The sequence below is a fragment of the Anoplophora glabripennis genome, unplaced genomic scaffold (genome assembly GCF_000390285.2).
Source record: "Anoplophora glabripennis isolate ALB-LARVAE unplaced genomic scaffold, Agla_2.0 scaffold698, whole genome shotgun sequence".
NCBI lineage: Eukaryota > Metazoa > Arthropoda > Insecta > Coleoptera > Cerambycidae > Anoplophora > Anoplophora glabripennis.
This window is the reverse complement of record NW_019417319.1, coordinates 136138-155797: the sequence shown is the minus strand read 5'-3', so window position 1 is coordinate 155797 and position 19660 is coordinate 136138. Positions and strand designations below refer to the sequence as shown.

General features: G+C 30.7%; 1 protein-coding gene and 1 non-coding gene across 2 annotated transcripts in view; both read left to right on the top strand.

Annotated features, from left to right (window-relative positions):
- The window catches only part of LOC108912930, a 21522-nt gene extending 4013 nt beyond the window's left edge, over window positions 1–17509 (top strand). Inside the window, exons 2-5 of the mRNA XM_018718359.1 lie at window positions 9283–9439; window positions 11368–12186; window positions 15386–15508; window positions 16772–17509. Of these exons, the coding sequence (XP_018573875.1) occupies window positions 9283–9439; window positions 11368–12186; window positions 15386–15508; window positions 16772–17010 (1338 nt within the window). The 3' untranslated portion in view covers window positions 17011–17509. The remainder of the gene's footprint in view (window positions 1–9282; window positions 9440–11367; window positions 12187–15385; window positions 15509–16771) is intronic.
- On the top strand, window positions 14303–14374 carry Trnaw-cca. Its single transcript has one exon. It is a non-coding gene; the product is annotated as a tRNA-Trp (tRNA).
- Window positions 17510–19660: the final 2151 nt, after the last annotated feature.

Here is a 19660-nt window from a genome sequence, read left to right as displayed (position 1 = left end):
AAAATTTTTTTTGGATTCAATATTTACTTTTCGCAGATAACCTCAGAAACATAATTTCTGAATAAAATTTTTTGAAGTCAAACTTAGGTTTTTTCAAAAAACTTCTTGATAATAATTTTTTGAAAATTTTTTTTTATAAAAAATTTTAAATTCAAAAGGGAACTTAACCTTTTATTTTTCAAGAAAAATATTTTTTCGAATTTATTTTTCCAACTTACCTTCAGGATCAGAAAGGATCCACAGTTATACATACCTGACCTAGATTTAAGAGGAATCCGGTTAGGAAACAAAAGTTTGTAGATTCACTTTAAAATTTACTGGCGCCTGACATAAATTTTTTAATTTTTTTTTAGTTTAAATTCTTATTAATTATCTCCCACTTTCCTCGATTTTTCTAAATTTTGATATTGCTCGGGCATTACTTCTTTACTTCGAACCTATCTCGGATGAGATAGACCCCAACACCTACGAACTCCACGACCCGCTCTAAATTGTATCGGCGTTTTTTGTTAAGGTCACCACTCAGCACCAACTAGAGTAAATAAAAAAAAAGAAAACGCTTAAAACGTTGACAGAACGGTTGTTTTATTGCCTCAATCCCCTCTTGACTAGGCAGGAGTCGTGGTGGGATTATGCGCGCGGTCCTCGACAAAGTGGGGCAAACGGACGGTTCGACTCGACTCGCGGTTAATTGCTCTCACCCAATTAAACTAATTAAATAAATAAATAACGGAACCCTTGCATAAAATTTGAAATCAATACCGGTTCATTACAAAATGTTTGGGGTGGAATAATTAGTACTCACGTGATAGGCCCTAATTTTTTCGAAGATCATCTTACTGGTGAAATCTATTTAAATTTTTTAGAAAATGAATTGCCGCTGCTTTTAGAAAATTTAAATTTAGCACTAAAAAATTCTTTCTGGTTTCAACATGACGGAGCCCCGCCACATTTTCACATAAATGTACAAAATTACTTAAATAATTGGAAGAGAAATCAGAGGATTGGCCGTGGTGGTCCGATTGTGTGGCCGGCCAGATCTCCTGATCTGACGCCGATGGACTACTTTTTGTGGGGATATGTTTCAGAACAAGTATATAGAATGCCTCCAACAACGGCAGATGATACGAAAATATGGATTCAACAATGTTTCCGTCAAATTAGAGAGCAGACTTTACGAAATGTTGAACGTTCCTTCATACATCGGCTTGAAATATGTCTTCAACAAAATGGCGGCCTGATTGAACAATTCTTATAAAGCATTTAGATACATCTTTCTGTAACGCTAGTAATAATGGTATTGATTTTCTTTATTTATTATTGATTTATTAACTACTGTATATTTTGTGAATGTAACCCTTCCTTTCTCCTAAAATCAGTTCAATAAATAATGAGAAGCTACAGTTTACTGACATCATAGCCCTCTTACTAAATGTTGAAGTTTTGGTCGTTATTTCAGTTTGTTTCAGTCGTTCTTTGAAAAATCAAAGTTTTCCGATGATTTCCTAAGAAAGTATTTTATTGAAGGGTATCATGTGCCATATGTTTTGAAAGCTGGTTTTATTGCCTTTAACATGGGCAAATAAAATTTAGGGTGTTCCATTTAAAAAAATTGACTTTCGAGTGAAATAGTCAAGCTCCATCACCCTGTATACTAGTCAGTGATTTTTGAACCAGTCAGGATTCATTATTATACCCAAGGATATGGTACATTTTGTACTAGGTTTCGTTTTTTGACAACCTTTTTAGATGGAGGAGGAATTTGATTGATTTGGAGGTAGTTTTTCAAGTTTAAGCGCCATTTTCTCTAAAACTATAAACTTTAGACTCATCAACCATTATATCAAAAGCATCGTAGTAATGGGTAGAATTCATTTTAGGATTCAAATACAGGGTGTTCCATTTTAAAAAACATATGTTTGGTTTGCCACGGACTTTTTTGTGCACCCTGTATAATGAAAATATTTTTGGAATATGGATCTCGTAACTATGCACCTCGTGACAAAAAATTATTTCATAATTCCTCGTCGTTCAGGCGTAATCTTCCACCCCATCTTGGTTGCACCACCCTGTATCTTGTATTATAGTTATGAATGACTGGAGAGAAAAATTGTATTAATTTATTTATTTTAAATAATTAAACTAATTCTACATTACTGATTCGAATAATATGCTGAAAAACAGAACGGAAAATAATCTATCAAATCGTTAATAATATGCAAATTTTACAAAAACTATAATTTAATGTCAAATATAATAGAACCGAATATGATTTTTTTTAATTGCAGTCGTTTTCAGTATCCTACATCTTATAATACATCTTCATCTAAAAATGGTATTGGTAGATGGGCACCATATATGGAATAAATATTTGTTAATAAAAAATAAATAGGTAACTGGTAGATTAAAAGATATAAATCAGCAATAGTTGTTGTACTAAGGAATGCATTTTATAGAACATAATATTGCTCAAACATTCTTCTGCGTTATAAAATTTAATATGGCAGATTTCCCAGTTTAAATGAATCGAGTAAAATATATCCTAATAAATAACAAAAATAATGTGTATAATTGCAGATCAGTTTCATACTTAGATATCACAGTTTAATGCGCTTGCCTCACTCTCACTGACATTAACATCGTCTTTTAATCTGAGCTAATCTAGCAAGCAGATGTAATTTGATTACATAAAAACGTGTACGACATTTAACTTGTATACATATTCGATATGGTCTAATAATTCTGTCCACAAGTGAAAGCATCATCGTTGAACTAAAAAATTGTTATAGAAAATGCGTTAAACACTGCCGCTAATATTCACTGTGTTACCATAAAAAAATCGAGTGGGAAAAAGTTGAAAATTATCTAAACATAATCATTAATAAATCAGTTATAACTGAGTAGTCAAAAGTAAATGAGAACTATACAGAGTAGGTAGCCCTTAAGTAGGTACCAATCATAAAGGGAGACTGGTTTATATAGATTATTTTAAGGAAAAAATATGCAGATATCATTTTTTTGTGATAAGCGGCTTAGCTTTTGAGATACAGGGTGTTTTTCAATCAATTGATTGATTAAATACAGATACAAATTTGCGGAATTTGTGTACAATTAGGTACATCAACCAGCTCAATCTCAAATTTCGACGACAACCACTGAGTATCCTGAAAATTCAGTAAATATTTCTAAGAAAAAATATATTCCCTTTTATTCCAAAAACGAACCATTTTCCAATTATTTGGTTTAAAATAATGTTGAAAAATGTTGAACAAATCTAAAATAACCCTAAGTAGGTACTCTTTTATTATAAAATTTCACAAAAAATGTAAAATTTTTTTCAAGTACAATTTTAAATATAATGAAATAACTGAAAATAAGAAAAAAACATTGATTTGATTGTTTTAAATTTTCTGAAATAAATAAGAGCAAAATTCCTGCGCCAATGATTTTTTCGGTCACTTAATAAATACGTTGTATTTAAATCGGTTTAAAAATATATTTTCAGACAGTAAAACGGATAGATAAATCTGCTTATTAAAAAGTACAGCATTGTACTTTGGCAGATTTATTTGAAAGTACGGGTTTAAAATAAACATTTGAAGGTAATTGTGACCCCTGCAGTTCTTTTTAATGGACCTAGTAACACTCGATTTACCTGCGGAAAACCGAAAGTATTAATTATTACAGTAATGCCACAGACAAAAATATTCTGCGGTATAGCTTAATGCTTATTATAATAAAAGTAAATTATGTCAATTTATTTGTGTACTTTGTTTCCCTAGCAACAGAAACAGTTCAAATCTTCAGAGAAATATTGACTTTTTATCAAGTTTTATGTAAAATTATTTTCTTCAAATAAGGTGTTTAATTTTTAATTGTTATAATAAGATTCATCATTCCTATAGCATTTTTTTAAATTTTTAATATTCTTTTGCCAAAAAAAAATTGGAATATAAACAATCTTCAATAGAATTAATTAGGTATTTATTTTTACTGCACTGTAACAAAATTTCACTCAAATTTCACTAAATTCTACTAAATAATGTGTCAATTTCTGTCCGCACCCGATTGAGCGCAATTTTCACTCTGTTGGTATATTGTATAAGTATATACAACTGAGTGAATTTTGATTCTATTCTGAGTATATAAAACCAATTTAGAGTAGATTTTTTTCTAATATGACTTAAATTTAACTATTATTGAGTAATTTTTTACTCAGACTTAGTTTATATTGTCTTTAAATTTTAAATTAAATATCATTGTATTAAAGTCACAAACTCCTATGCTACCGCAGTGGTTCCTACACAGACCTGTTTTAGAGACAATATTTTAGGTCTCGACTAAAAGAGTTGGTGAACTGATCGAACGGATAGATTGCCATAAACTATATTGTACGTTACAAATACGTAATCATAGATAACAATTTAACTATCCGTTTATTTATCCAAATATTAATCGAGACTTAATATATTGTCTTTAATTATTGTAATAAAATCATTGCATTTAAATACAATTTTCACTAGAATAACCAGATAAACCGATACTTGTCCAACTCCAAAGCACATCGTACACCATACTGTCATCTACCACGCTAAGACAATACATCTGGATATGAACCTTTATTGCTTTCACATCGATTTTTTTACAGTGAACCGTCATCACCTAAATGTATTTTAAATATAATAGTGCAAATGACTATTTTTTTATGAAAAGCTGGCCAAAACGAGTAAATAAAAGGTCATTGCACGTGATGAAATTTAAGTACAATTTAATATCAACAATTAAATTTTTTCCAGTATTTATTTTAAAGATAAGAAGAAATTCTATTAAACGGACGATGCGATGTAAGCAATATGAAATGTATATACCTACATGTAGTAGAATTTTACCCTCTTCACCTGTTTTACTTTCATAATTAAAAGAAGTAATAATTTGAAAGAATTTCTCTACATTTTTACACATTTGGTTAAAACATTATATCGGGATTACAGCGATATAAGATTTCATGGGTAAATGACACAAATGTAAACTAACAATAATCTTTTTTTGGCCATATCTTTATTATTATAGGCCTATCCAACTTATATCGTTGTAGTCCCATTAAAAAAATATTTTGTATCTAGGAAATGTAATATTTATTAAAGCTTTGATCCATACTATATCTTTCTAAGGACAAGTTTTTAGTACATACTTTGTCCAAGCAAGGCATTCCTGCAAATCTGACGAATATGCAATATGCAACGTGCGATTCGCGTTTTTTTTTTGGATTCAGACATCTCTTATACAAGGTCGTTGTAAGCAGTAGGTCACAATAAACGGAGTGGTTATAAGCGGTTTGAAATTCATATATTTTCTATATGAGACCAAAGTCAAATGTAAGTCATCAATAGTGTACCAAATTTGGTAGTGATACTTCAAGTAATTTAGAAGGTATTTGAAAAAAAAAATTGTTAACAGGTCACCTTTAAGCTGCTAATATTTTCATAAGGAGCCGTAACTGATCGTTAGTTTATTTGATAATTTCGTGTCAATTTTTACTAGAAAACACCCTGTAGAAGTTTGGCAGTCGAATTAAGGGACACCCAGTATACTAATAAACAAATAAATCTAGATAAATTTGATTTTAGAATAATTTCTTGACAGCAGATAAACTTTGCATGATTTTTAATGAATTTTTAATAATAATTTTTTAGTTTTCCGAAGGAAAATTCAATTAAAATGTATTTAACTATAAAAAATCATCTAGGCGATAGTATAGAAATAAAAATAAATCATTCTATCGAGATTTGTTTACATTCCATTAAATGATAAACGTGTTAGTTGAAGAAAATGTTAAAACCATAACATATTATCATAGAACTAGAAATTTTCAGAAGAAACACCGCGAAATTTTTTTAGGATAAATAACCTGCAATTACCCACGCATCTCCGTCACTGTGTGTGAACAAAAACTATTCCTTCATGACAGTTTGGTTACTGATCAGCCATGTTGGAGATGTTAAAAAAATACATTTTTAGCAACGCTAAACCTTCTAACTTTTTTCTAAGCATTTTCATTCTCATGGGAACACTTTCCTATTTTGATACGCACTACGTGCAGACCAATTTTGTCTACTCTTTTTTCAATACTCTGTATATATTTTCGTCATATGTAGTTATCCTGGATGTTTTTGAAATCAATTGTTACTTAAAACGTGAAGTTTTCCTTCGATTAGTAAAATGATGCGTTGTTTTACTTTTTATTTGTGTCAGCAAATATTTCAATATTGAGGTTAATACTGTTATGAGTCAAATAGGGAATACCGAAATACATATTTTTTTTATTTGCATGACGTTCTTATCAATTAGCAACGGATATAAAAATTATTGCCTTGCGAAATTGTTACATAATTGACTTATTCGTAATGTTGAGTAAACCCATTTTCTAGAATCCCAGTAGTGTAATTTACATAAAAATTGAATAAATATTCTGATACAATCTTTCTTCATAGGCGGATCTGATATTTAATAATAGTGAAAAGTAAATATTTACACATTTTTTATTCAATGGTTCTTTGCCGTAGATAAACTTATGTTCTACTTGAATTCATTTCTCAGTTGCTCATTTTTCTTTCCTGCACTATTCGTTGGGCTAAAAGAAATTATTTTTAAATACGAAATACAACCTTTCCTAATTAAATTTGAACGTGCTGTAATAATATCTAACATCATGTTTTGAAGATGCAGGCATCAGGACAAGACCATTTAACAACATTTTTATACAATGTATGTACTTCAATGTATCTCGAAATTCTATTAGGAAAAACTTTTCACACATGCAATATTTGACACATCGTTTTCTGAAAATACCAATAAATGGGAGGAAAAATACTGCCAGACCCAAAACAATAAATCAGAAAATATACAAATTTTGGCAAATATGAAAATTTTCTCTTATTTTTCTGAACAATGTACAAAAAATGTTTCACGATGAACACAGCATATTGTAATGACAAAGTGAAGCAATCTAGGCGAGTTCTAAGTCGCCACTTAAAAAATATGGAGTGATTTTTGAATTTTAACAAAAACTTATTTTGGCTGCAATTTAAAAGCCATTCGCGGGAATTATTATTTTTTATTTTGATACACTTACTGAAGGCCAATAGGCATTTGAAGATAGAATTCCATGGACTAAATTGGGTACTGCATGTATTAAATTGAGAAAATTTCTATTCTTTTGTATCCTCATCGAAAAGTTCATCCTTGTACATATTTTTGATATTGATAAAAAAAATTATTCATTTAATTTTCGTGGCATTCTTCTTTTCCTAGTGGTTGATTCTGATAAGTCCCATGGCATTGCGGCCTTATTAGGCCTATTGTGCGTCCCACTACTTCCCATTCAGCAAGTAGTTTTGAGCTTTTAACGAAGTCCAAAAGCTTCGTTGCTGATACTTCTCTCAGCTCCTTGGGTTCCAAATAGGGTCTACCCAGGAGCGTCATTGTGGCATACTTACCATAGCGTTTGAATTAACAATAAAAAACAGTTATTGCTAATATTTTCATATTTCTGTGTGGTACTAATAATATCACTGTCTCTTAAGTAAAATTAAAAAATTCACCCTGTATACAATCAGTACGGAATTATCAAAATTTGCCATCTGAGAAGGGACATATTTGCACGCAAACTGCATTTTACATGTAGTTTAGGCAAAAGTTCTTTCTCGTATAAGATATAAGAATGAAATTGTAACTATTGTAATTGTGATTATTGCATATATATTATTTTGTACATTTTTCTGAAGTTTTTTTTTTACTTTTAAATAATTACAATTTTGTTTTTGCATCGGGTTAAATTATTAGATGTAACGTAGTGTTATTTTCTATTGTTTACGAAATCATTGAAATGTGTATTACAATTGTTATTGGAAATTGAAGAGAAACTAAAAATGATTTTTCTCTCTTCACATCTAAAAAAAAATGTTAGAATTCTTGCTTAGGCTGTAGTGATACCATAAAATAAATTAATTCCCACAAATGGTTACAAAATTAAAGCCAAAATATAAGATTTACTGAAAATTAAAAAATCACCCTGTATGTCTACAAATTTTGCCCTAGACTTTTTAAGTGGTCATTTCATACTCACCCAGATTACCCCACTCTGCCATTACAGTATGTATACATCGTGAAACACCCAGTATATAAAAGTGAAACATCGTGAGACACCCAGTATATAAAAGTTATGGTGTCTATGGTGTATAAGTTATGGTGTCTATGGTTTCGTTCCAGAATTTGTGGGGTACTGCATGTATTAAGTTAAGGATAATTCAAGGAATTATAACGAAAATTTCTCCCGTTTTTGAATAATAAATTTGCATAATTTTTGTGTCTGGTTGTGATTTACCACTGCACTCATTTATTAGTCTGGCATTTCCAGAAAACGACATGGCCTCTAAATATGTTCAAATAAAATAATTACGTTAACGAAATTACTTTTTGCAAATTTATCTTGTTTTTATTATCGACCCTAGCCACATCCACTCATGATAGCTTGCAAAAATTTCATTTCAGAAGAGAATCTTTGTACCAAAATGACATTAACTTTTATGCAACGAACTCGTCTTCAAAATCTACTGAAATTTTCACAAATAATCTAAAAAGATAGTATTAATTCTATAATAATAAACGCAATATGAAATGTTACTTTATAAAAATATCTGCAATCTGAAAATAAAAACAATAATAATTAAGTTCCTCTTCTTAAACATTTGTATGAGTTAGAACTAGTTCTATTCCAAATTGCAGGATATGTGCTAAAATTGTGTAAATATAGTTTTATAGGAAATTAAACAAAGACATTTTCTTTAGCCAATATACAAAAGTATTACGTTACGTAGAATCAAAAACATTGCATTCATCGGTTGATGACAAAAGCTTATCTTTGCCAAAAATATATTTGTAATCCAAACACAAATGAACCTCTCTCGAAACTGACCGTAAATTCGAACTTCGTTTGAAGATATAATTTTAATCTTCGGTTATTTATAAAAATTTAGTTGTAATTATAACGTTCTGATATTAGGGTAGAAAATTTTTACTTTTTTAGGCATCGGTCAAATCGACTACTCCGAACGTTTTAATCGAAGTATTTCTTCTTCCCTTCATAAAAAATGCATAAAAGATGTAGTAAATATGTAAATAAATACAGACATCAAAAACATACCCCAAATAAACATGTTATTATTATTTATTCTATTCTTATTAACGGGATATTCCCATTTATAAAATATATTCATGTTTTAGGAAAGAAATAAAACAAGACAACTAGAAAAATGTTGCCCAGGATTTATACAAAGAGACCATCATTGTATATCTAAATGCGGCAACTGTCAAAATGGGATTTGTAAAGAGGAAATATGTCACTGTGCACCTGGATTTAGTGGAATAAACTGTGACACTAGTAGGTACATATAACTTATCAGTCCTCATATCCTATAGATCTTTGGTTAAAATAAACATTGGGAATTATTACTACTAACTCATTGAGAAATCAGTTGTAATAACATATAGAACACATATTTGAAAATAATTCTCGAAAAATAACTCAATGGTATGATACAAATTAGAAATTAATATTATCTTTATATTTCTAAACAAATTTTCAAAGCGTCTTTAATTTCAAAATTTACAGATAATATACAGGATGTCCGGTAACTACGGGGAAAAAGTAAAGGGTTATATAGAGCAGGGCAAACGAGTGTTAGTACTTCATATAAACTTTTTACCTAGGTGCCATTGTTGATGAGTTATTGTCACAAAGTAAGAAGTTGAAAAATGAATATTGCCCATAATTTCTAAACGGTTACTTTGATTAACTTGAAATTTGGGGGATCAAAGCAACTCATTCAAATGTATATTTCTACATTTAAAATTGAATCAAATATATTTTATTATACAAAGACGGTCGAAATTATGTTCTAAAATTTACGCAACTTTGACAGTGCCGTCAAATTTGATATTTCGCCCTCGCAGGCAGATAGCCCTGCTACTTTTCTACAAAAAAGGTATACTTTATGACTTATGAAACAATGAACGGTTGTCAAGATAATTAAATTTTTTTATTTTGTGTATAGCCACAACCGGGGACAACGCAACAGAAAAAAGTTAAGAATGAAACATATGGATTAAATGAGGTTACTTCAGTAAATGCTCGATATGTCCTCCATCTAGTTCAATGCACTTCCTTATTCTTTTAAGATTATTTTGTTGCACTCTAAATAGCATTTGTGGATTTTGTTTAATTTCATTAATAATCGGTAACCAATTAATAGGCCCCTTTTTCTTACCGGATAGACTAAACGGTGCCCGATATTTGAATTTTTTACAACACGATCTAAATCTACTACTAGAAAATGTGCCATTGCAAACAAGACAGGAGATTCATGCACTTCAGTCGTGAAGTTAGAAATTACCTCAACGCAACATTTGGTGATAGGTGGATTGGGCGAGGCGGACCACACTTATGAGCACCTAGGTCACCAGATCTTAACCCCCTTGACTTCTTCTTGTGGAGTTACCTAAAAGAATTAGTGTATTCAACTCCGGTTTATACAAGAGAAGAGTTGATGGCAAGAATAGAACATCATTATAATGAAATTAAAAAGAATCCACAAATGCTATTTAGAGTGTAACAAAATAATCTTAAAAGAATAAGGAAGTGCATTGAACTAGATGGAGGACATATCGAGCATTTACTGAAGTAACCTCATTTAATCCATATGTTTCATTCTTAACTTTTTTCTGTTGCGTTGTCCCCGGTTGTGGCTATACACAAAATAAAAAAATTTAATTATCTTGACAACCTTTCATTTTTTCATAAGTCATGAAGTATACCTTTTTTGTAGAAAAGTAACAGGGCTATCTGCCTGCGAGAGCGAAATGTCAAATTTGACCGCTCTGTCAAAGTTGCGTAAATTTTAGAACATAATTTCGACCGTCCTTGTGTAATAAAAAATATTTGATTCAATTTTAAATGTACAAAGATACATTTGAATGAGTTGCTTTGATCCCCCAAATTTCAAGTTAATCAAAGTAAATTATGGGCAATATTAATTTTTCAACTTCTTACTTTGAGTGACAATAACTCCTCAACAATGGCACCTACGTAAAAAGTTTATATGAAGTACTAGCACTCGTTTGACCTGCTCTATAAAACCCTTTATTTTTTCCCCGTAGTTGCCGGACACCCTGTATACAAAGATATTAATACTTAATTGTAATTGACATAAAGTTTGTGTGAGTTAAAAAGAAATATACCTATATTATTAACAATTTAGTTAACAATAATAAATTTAAAACTATACTTTTTTAATAATATTTCCATATTAGGGTGCACATTAGGTTTATGGGGACAAAATTGTACAAATGTATGCAACTGCAGTTCTGAGTTTTGCAACCCCACAGATGGAAGTTGCGTACAAAATACTTACAAAAGTATTCGCAGCGAGGAAAATGACAGTACAACTTTAGAGGCATATCAATCAAAAGTTTATGAAGAAAAATTGATTAATCAAACTACGGAAACTGTATCTGTAAGTACAAATGTTAACAGTGTTGAAGACTGGTACAATAACAATGTCAAATCTGCTCCAAGGGAGGAAACTGTTTCAAATTTTATATCTAATAGGTTCTCTACAACTACAGAACCCATTACCACAAATATTTACGCTACACTTCCAACAGATCATACAGCGATTAAAAAAAATAATTTAACTTTGGATAAGTATCAAACAAAAGTTGAAAACATATTAGACTCATTAAAGAAAACCAAAAACAAAACACAGGGCCACCCAAACGTTAGACACAATTTAGTAAATGATAACGAAGGATCACTAATCCCTGTTGGTATTCAGTACGATCAAATCGCAAGACCTTTGATGCAAGAAACTACAACTCCATCAACGACAGAGGAAGAAAAGTATTACCTGGAAGAAGGCAGTAAAACTGACACCACCAAAATTCCTTCAAAAGAATATTACTTCTTTAACAGCATAAGTGTTTCTGCCGCTACTACAGTAGCTCTAATTTTGTTAGCTCTAGTAATTGTTACAATAAAGAGGAAGTACAAACACAAACAAAAAGTGGACAACAAGAAGAATGATGTATTAGCCGTTTATACTACTAGTATTTTCCATACACCTTTGCCAGGTAATAACGTTATTTCTGCATTTGAATTTATAGTTTTAGTTACAATATAATTTAATTTATACGAGGTCTGTTCAGAAAATAACTGAACATTATTTTTTTAACTTTAGGTATTATTAATTTTATATATTAATGTTTTTTCCAGGGTGTTTCCATCTTGAGAAGCAGTCCTGAATAGCTTCATTTGCAATGGCTTTTAAAGTCTGTGCAATTAGTTTTGATGTCTTCAATAATCTAAAAACGGCATCCTTTCACCACTGATTTTAATTTAAAATAAGAAAAAATTGCAAGGTGCCAGGTCTGGCGAGTAAGGAGGCTGAGAGAGGACAGTAATCTGATTTTTGACACAAAACTGACGAATTGACAAAGCTGAGTGTCCGGGCGCATTGTCATGGTGTAAGAACCATGAGTTGTCGCGCCACATCTTTCACAGGGTTTATTGTTTCACCTTGAGGCAAGAAATCAAAAAGCACAATTCCATAGTGAGCATCACTTTGACATTGGATCGAGACTGACGTGCTTTTTTTAAGCGAGGAGATCATTTGCCAATCCATTGTGATGACTCAACTTTTGTCTCAATGTCATAGCCGTTAACCCACCTTTCGTATCCCGTTATAATCATTTGAATGAATGTTTCATCGTCTTTAGACTGTCCAAGGAGTTGTCGACAAACGTTCACACGATTTTCTTTCCGTTGCTGGGTCATCAAACGAGGAATAAATTTTGCTGCAACTCGACGCAATTTTTCAGTCTAAATTTGATGGCATGATCCAATTGTGAAGCTAACTTCTTCTGCAATTTCAATCGCCGATTTACACGCACCAAATATTTCACTTTTTGAACGTGGAAGTCATCAGTTGAAGTCGAAAGCCTTCCTGGTCGAGGATCATCGTCGATTGACTCTCGACCACTTTTAAATCGTGAAAAGCCGTAACATTGCGTACGATTCAAAGTTCCGTAAGTTTGTTTCAAAAGTTTTAGTGAAAGTTTCACGCAATGTTTTACGCAATCGTTGTTCCAGAAAATCGCACATTTCAAAAATCATCACTAACACTGAAACACCTCGCACTCCAATAACAATATCTCGAAAACTACTTGAGATATCAACAATCCAAGAACATGTGGTTACAGAGTAGGTTATACCCAACGCAATGCTACCAACAGCATACCACTACATATCTCAGTTAACGGGAAATTCAAAAAGTTAGGTTAATTTCTGAACAGACCTCGTACGTTCATGAGCTGCGATCGATGTCATTTTTATCTATTTCCGTTAATAAACTGATATCAATCGCGTGGTTAACTGTAATAAGGAAATCTTCATTTGTTCATAAAAGAACTGTAAAACTTATATAACATTCCACATTCTCAATCAAAGTTTTTTCTCTTTTACATGACTTAAAAAAATATATAAATTTATAAGTATGATTTTAGAGAAAATTTGGAAAGTATCCTGAATAAAATGTATTTACCATTTTATTATGCTGTTCATAAATAAATTTTATTATATTTTGAAATTTGAATACCTTGACATATTTGATATGGCGTTTATAAAAACATGTTTTATAACTACAACACGTTACTAACAATAAGTGAGGACGGGCATTAAATTATATTTTATTTCATCATATGTATTCACTAATTATTTTTATAATGTATACACAAAATTTAATGTTAATTGTTATTTTTTATTAATCATTTCTCTACAAGGTCGAGTTTTATCTTCATTATTTTGTGGGAAAAAATACTTTTAAGAATACTGCTGCTTATTAGAAAAATTCATTTCATCATAACCATATCTACATAGCAATCAAAAACATCTCACTAATGTATTGTGTGTTGTGTGGGGTCATCTATTGCATATGTTTATATTTTACAAAAAGTAAAAGTTATCTAATTTTAGATATCCACAAAATTTAAGATTTAACACACTAGAGGGTACTATTCCAAAAATGCCGATCAATTTTCTTCTTAATTTGATTAGAACTCACTTAAATCAATAATTATCGTATCATATTGGATATGATACATTATGGCGGTACCTATATAAAAAGACATTTAATAGAATATAGATAATAGAACAGATGTTATTTAGTGTACGAGCAGATAATATTTACCAGACTCCGTGGCGCAACGGTAGCGCGTCTGACTCCAGATCAGAAGGTTGCGTGTTCAAATCACGTCGGGGTCAATACTTTTTTTTATTATTACTTTTCTAAAAAATTGTCTAGTAATCTGAAGTTAAGTAATTTAAATCAATAATTTCTATTTTAAACAGATTCCAGTGTTACAAAAGGTGAGTTCTAAATCAGTGTTATAATTTCAAGAATTATTTTGAAGACACACTTAAAAATATTCAGATTACTAAAATATGCCTCTCTAATTGATATTCTTAATTAATAATTTCACCTCCTCTATTTTCACCAAGTGTAAATTATTCTTTCTGTACTTTGTTATTCCTTTTTACTTACATTTGGTGTGAGGAACTATAGTAATTTAAGCAGGAATTATATTACCGTTCTATGATACTATATATTTATAGTATGCACTTTTAATGGACATTTTCAGTAAAATATAAAAATGAGTTAAAAGAATATAATACAATATTTTTAGACGACCATGAAATCAAACATTCGAAACTATGACTTCCATGAAATGAAAAACTGTCTTGTTTTAATCAGTTTAATAACATTTCTCACAGGAGGTAAAACCCCAAGTCTATGGAAAACTAATCTTGAATTTTCAGTATTCTAATAAAGAAACATGAAAAAATAATTGACAAATAAATTACTCTCTACATAATCTTTCCAAACATTCCAAAATATTTAAAACTGCTTTTTCTGCTTAAAATTATATCTCGTTATATTTATCTAACTTTTGGATTGTCTGTAAAACTGGTTGCCTAAGCTTCAGGGTCCTCTACAGTCGTTTTCTAATCTATGTCATCACTTGAATTTGTGTCTAATTAATTACATCATTAACTCGAGTTTCATTGATTTATGTCATATACATTTGGATAAATGTACTTTTTGAACACCCTGTAACTCAAAAGGCAATAGCTTTAAACTCTTGATTAATGTCTTCGTTTTTGTCTTAAATGATTCAACCTCTTCATGTTACGATATAAACTTTGAGAATACTTTGTAAATATAAGGAGAATAGGATCTACAATATAAATAATTTGACCTTTTTTATTTTCCAGATCCTCCAACGTGTGAAAATCCATCATATCTTTCATCACTGGAATGCCAAACCTGCTTAAGTGAACCAACAGTTAAAACTTGTACGGTTTATAGTATGAATACGTCCAATCAAACCAAACCAGGTAAAAATGTAGATAATATCTTATGTAATTTTTAAAATCTTTGCATGACCATCGGTCAAGTCCACAAAGATTGATTTAAATTGATCCCAACTGAATTCTGGACACATACAATGACAGACACGATTCCCCAGATCATTTGAAGAAGAAAAATATAAATAATTCTACCTACATCCTGAAAAACTTCCCTGTCGACGATCTAAAACAGTCATTCGACATGCTTTGAGATCATACAAATCGCTGTATTGTATCGAAAGGGACTATTTTGAATAAAATATATCGATTTTTCCAAAAAAACTTTTTATTCTTATGTTTAAAAAGTCCTGTTTACTACGGATTGCAACTTGTATTAGTTGTTAATGTTTCGATAACCTCTCTGATGTTCTCGTTATAGTCCAATCATTTGGAAGTTTTGCCTGTGAAGTTTTAGGGGAGTTTTGAAAATTGGTATATTTATAGATTTTGACGTGCTCTTTCCCAATTTTTACTTTGCTACCTCTTTTTTTTTCCGGAAGTAGGCGCCATATTGGAAAAATGGCGCTCCAAAACAGTTTTTCGACGATATTTCCTTTCCGATTCACTTTACGGTGAAAATAGTTATGTAATAAATTAAACTAGAGAACATTTGCTATAATTTATGTATTAACCTTTTTTCTATGAAATGAATAGTTTCGGCGTACGAGCGCCGCAAAGTCTACTCCAACAGGTGTATTGGCCAGTAAAACTTATTTCCACACCACCATATCGTAGAGTTCCTTTTTTTTAGTGGTATCCCCAGTAGGCCTAATCCACATGTGATGCACTGTTAACTAAATTTAGTGCATTCTCCTTCGCTTCGCTATCCCTGATGGACCAGGTTTTGCGAGATCTTCGTCTTCAGAACTGAGCAAAAAAACCTCATGGATGGGAAGTTCTTCTAAGTTATCCGCGATAGGGTTCTCTTCTTCGACTTCATCGCCTTCTTCCTCGATTTCGTCGAAGGTTTGCTAAAGAACTGTCTCCGTATCTTCCTCTTCATCACTATCTTGCAGATCAACATCCGAATTATTATGAAAATTAATCAAAGTGAAAGTCAAATGTGACAGTTTTTTTAGATTTGTTTATCTGCTTTCATACTGCTGTTACTTACTTTTTAAAACCAATAACTATCAAAATTTAAGGAATGATTGAAAACACAGAATAAAGAAGTAATAAAAAATGTGCAAACGACATCTTAACCACTATTTATTAAGACATGACAATTTTAAAGTAACCGATTTGTTACAGACTGCAAGAATTATGAATACGACTATCCCCCTTCTTCAGGGAGTTACAGAGCTGCGTCCATAATTGAGCCCCTGGATGCAAATGTCAATCAGAGACCCATCTTTATACAAACAGAACCAGTCTATGATGAAATTCCTTGCCGTGGCGATTTTGAATCGATGATTGGGGAAACACCTGAAAGTGAGACTGTATCTCTGTACATGAATACTGGTGGTTTAAGGAAAGTTCAAAATAAATGATACTAATTACACGGTTTTTAGCAATGAATGCAATTATCTTAAAAGCATTTTTTCTAGTAATTATGTTTCAAATATTTTTCTCATATAAATACATTTGTTTTAATTAATTGCTAGCAAATTTTAAGATATTTCAAGTGGGTAGTATAAGAAAGATGCTACTAGAAATTTTCGGAATATTCTGCCTTTTTAAGCCCAAATAAAATTGTGTTTAGATTTTCTAAATACCCCAACTTTGGAAAATGGTATTAAATATAACACATCTGCCAAATCCACTTTAAAATCAAATTCCCTAATTTATTATATTTAGTTTTGCAGAGGACAAATTATAGATTTTTCTAGAGTTAATCTAAAACTGAATTGAGGTTACCAAAAAATTTAAATGCACTTTAAGATTGTGATCAGTTAAAAATTGTCGTTCATTTTTTTTTTAATATAACTACTAGAATAAAACTGAATGCGAAATACATTGTATATAAATAAATATAAATAAATTGAGGCTCCTTCTATAATCTATGTACCAATTCAAATGTAACTTATAATTTTGTAATACTTTATTAATAAAAGTTAGAGACTTTAATGGCCTGTATTATTTCATTAGGTATCTAATTGTTTTATATAAACTTTTTCTTCAAAGTTGAACAGTGAACAACTCTTTTATAACAAAATAAATGATGATGATTATAATGAGTTATCAATCAAAATGTATGTAAAATATGAACGTAGGTGTATTATAACCTATTTTAATTTTAAATTCGCGCTGTTTTGGATCCCATAGTTATATCGATTTGTTTATAGTTTTTTGATTAATTCAAAATAAGCTACTGAGGAAGTTGGCTTTTGCACAATTATGTTAATTTTATTCACATTTCACCAAGAATAAATGCAAAACTGAAATGGCTTTATTAATTCAAGATGTTCTGATGTCTTTTTTAATTTAGTTTTCCATTATTAATTTGAAATTTTGAAAACGATCCAAGGAACAATCCATACCAATTGCAGTATAAGAATATTGATAGTTGCAAACAAAATCTGTAAACTTTTTTGACAACTTTTATTTCATCTTTCTATTTTGAGAAACAAATATAGATATTAGTGTGTTGTGAAACGGGTTAGTAATTTTAGCCACACCAAATGCAACAGAAACATAAGAAATGGAAAAATAAATTTCGAGGTCATCAAGAGGATAGTAAACATATTAATCTTACATAAAGATATTGACAAACAAGTTGTTATTCATACTGATAATAATATAGAACCCTGCCAATTATATATATTATATTATCAACTCTGTTATTTTAAAAAATATATTTTACGTTTTATACATATGAGGAGGTGATTTTCAAAACGCAGTTTTTGAAACAACACATTTTGAGATTATTACGTAATAATCATATGTGAAAAATTGTTGGTGTTATAAAGATAATAATAATTAAGTGTATTAATCACCTGACATTAGAAAATATTTTTTGTGGTATTTTATTTAAAACTTTTTTGAATACGAAAGAAATGCGTTTTGGAAACCAAAATCGAAAACTGCGTTTTGAAAATCAACTCCTCATATGTACTTATACAGGCTGTTACAAATTCGCTTCTCACTACAGGGATCTCGGAAACGGTAAGAGATACGAAGTATCTTAAATGGGGACAAAGTTGCGTAATCGTGGGATTAACATTATGCCTCCAAAAAATAAAGGCTAACATGATTAGTTTTCGAAATATTTGAAAAAAACGAAATTTTGGAAATCCTCTTGTTTAATTTCAGCCTCGTTTGAGGTGATATTAAAAAAAGAAGGACACCTTCTCATGGCAACTTTTTGCCCTCTATCGAATGGCATAATCAATTTTTTTTATGTAACATTTCGTCTCTCCAGGACCATCATTTTTTTAAATACGACCCTGGAAATTTTATTACATTTTTTGCAATCCTTCATAACCCCCAATACTGAACTGCCTCATCCCTAACCAGATTCAGACGTTTTGTCTCGAAAAATTCATCTTCAATGAATACGTTCCAAATTTTTTGCAGCATTAATTCCTAAGATGTTTTTGAGTACCGCAGTCCAATCTTGGAACTCTGCCTATAATTATCTCAAACTGTTGCAGATTTTTTTCGAAATATAGTCTTTTTCACTTTAATTGTGGCTTAAACATGTTGTAGAAGAGATTCACCATATTTCATTTTTAAATCAGCTTTCAGTATTTGATAGTCACTTCGTTTACCTATATTTAAATATCATTTATTAAAATCTCAATAGACTCTGTCTTAACGATGTTGTCTTCTCTTATCGGACTAGTTATTTGCTGTAGCAGTTGCCTCGAACTGTTTTAGGTAAGTTCTCCACTCCATGATATCGATGCATTAAATGTTGGCGACTAAATTCTTGAGGCTAGGAGAGAATTGCCTTTCGCGGGCAACTGTGTACATTTCTTCACTGGATTTATAATTTCGCTTTGTAACTTACATTTCTTCTTCAACATTTTCTTCAAAATTGGACTAAATTCCTTGATTAGTTCGTCAAATTTATTATTTTCTTGTAGACTGTGTTACAAAATAATTAATACGCTGTTAAGAAATTGACAAAAGTCCTAGTTGTCTCGGTATTTATAATCTTGCATAGGTGGCGCTTTGAAAAATAATAGCAGCGTTTTC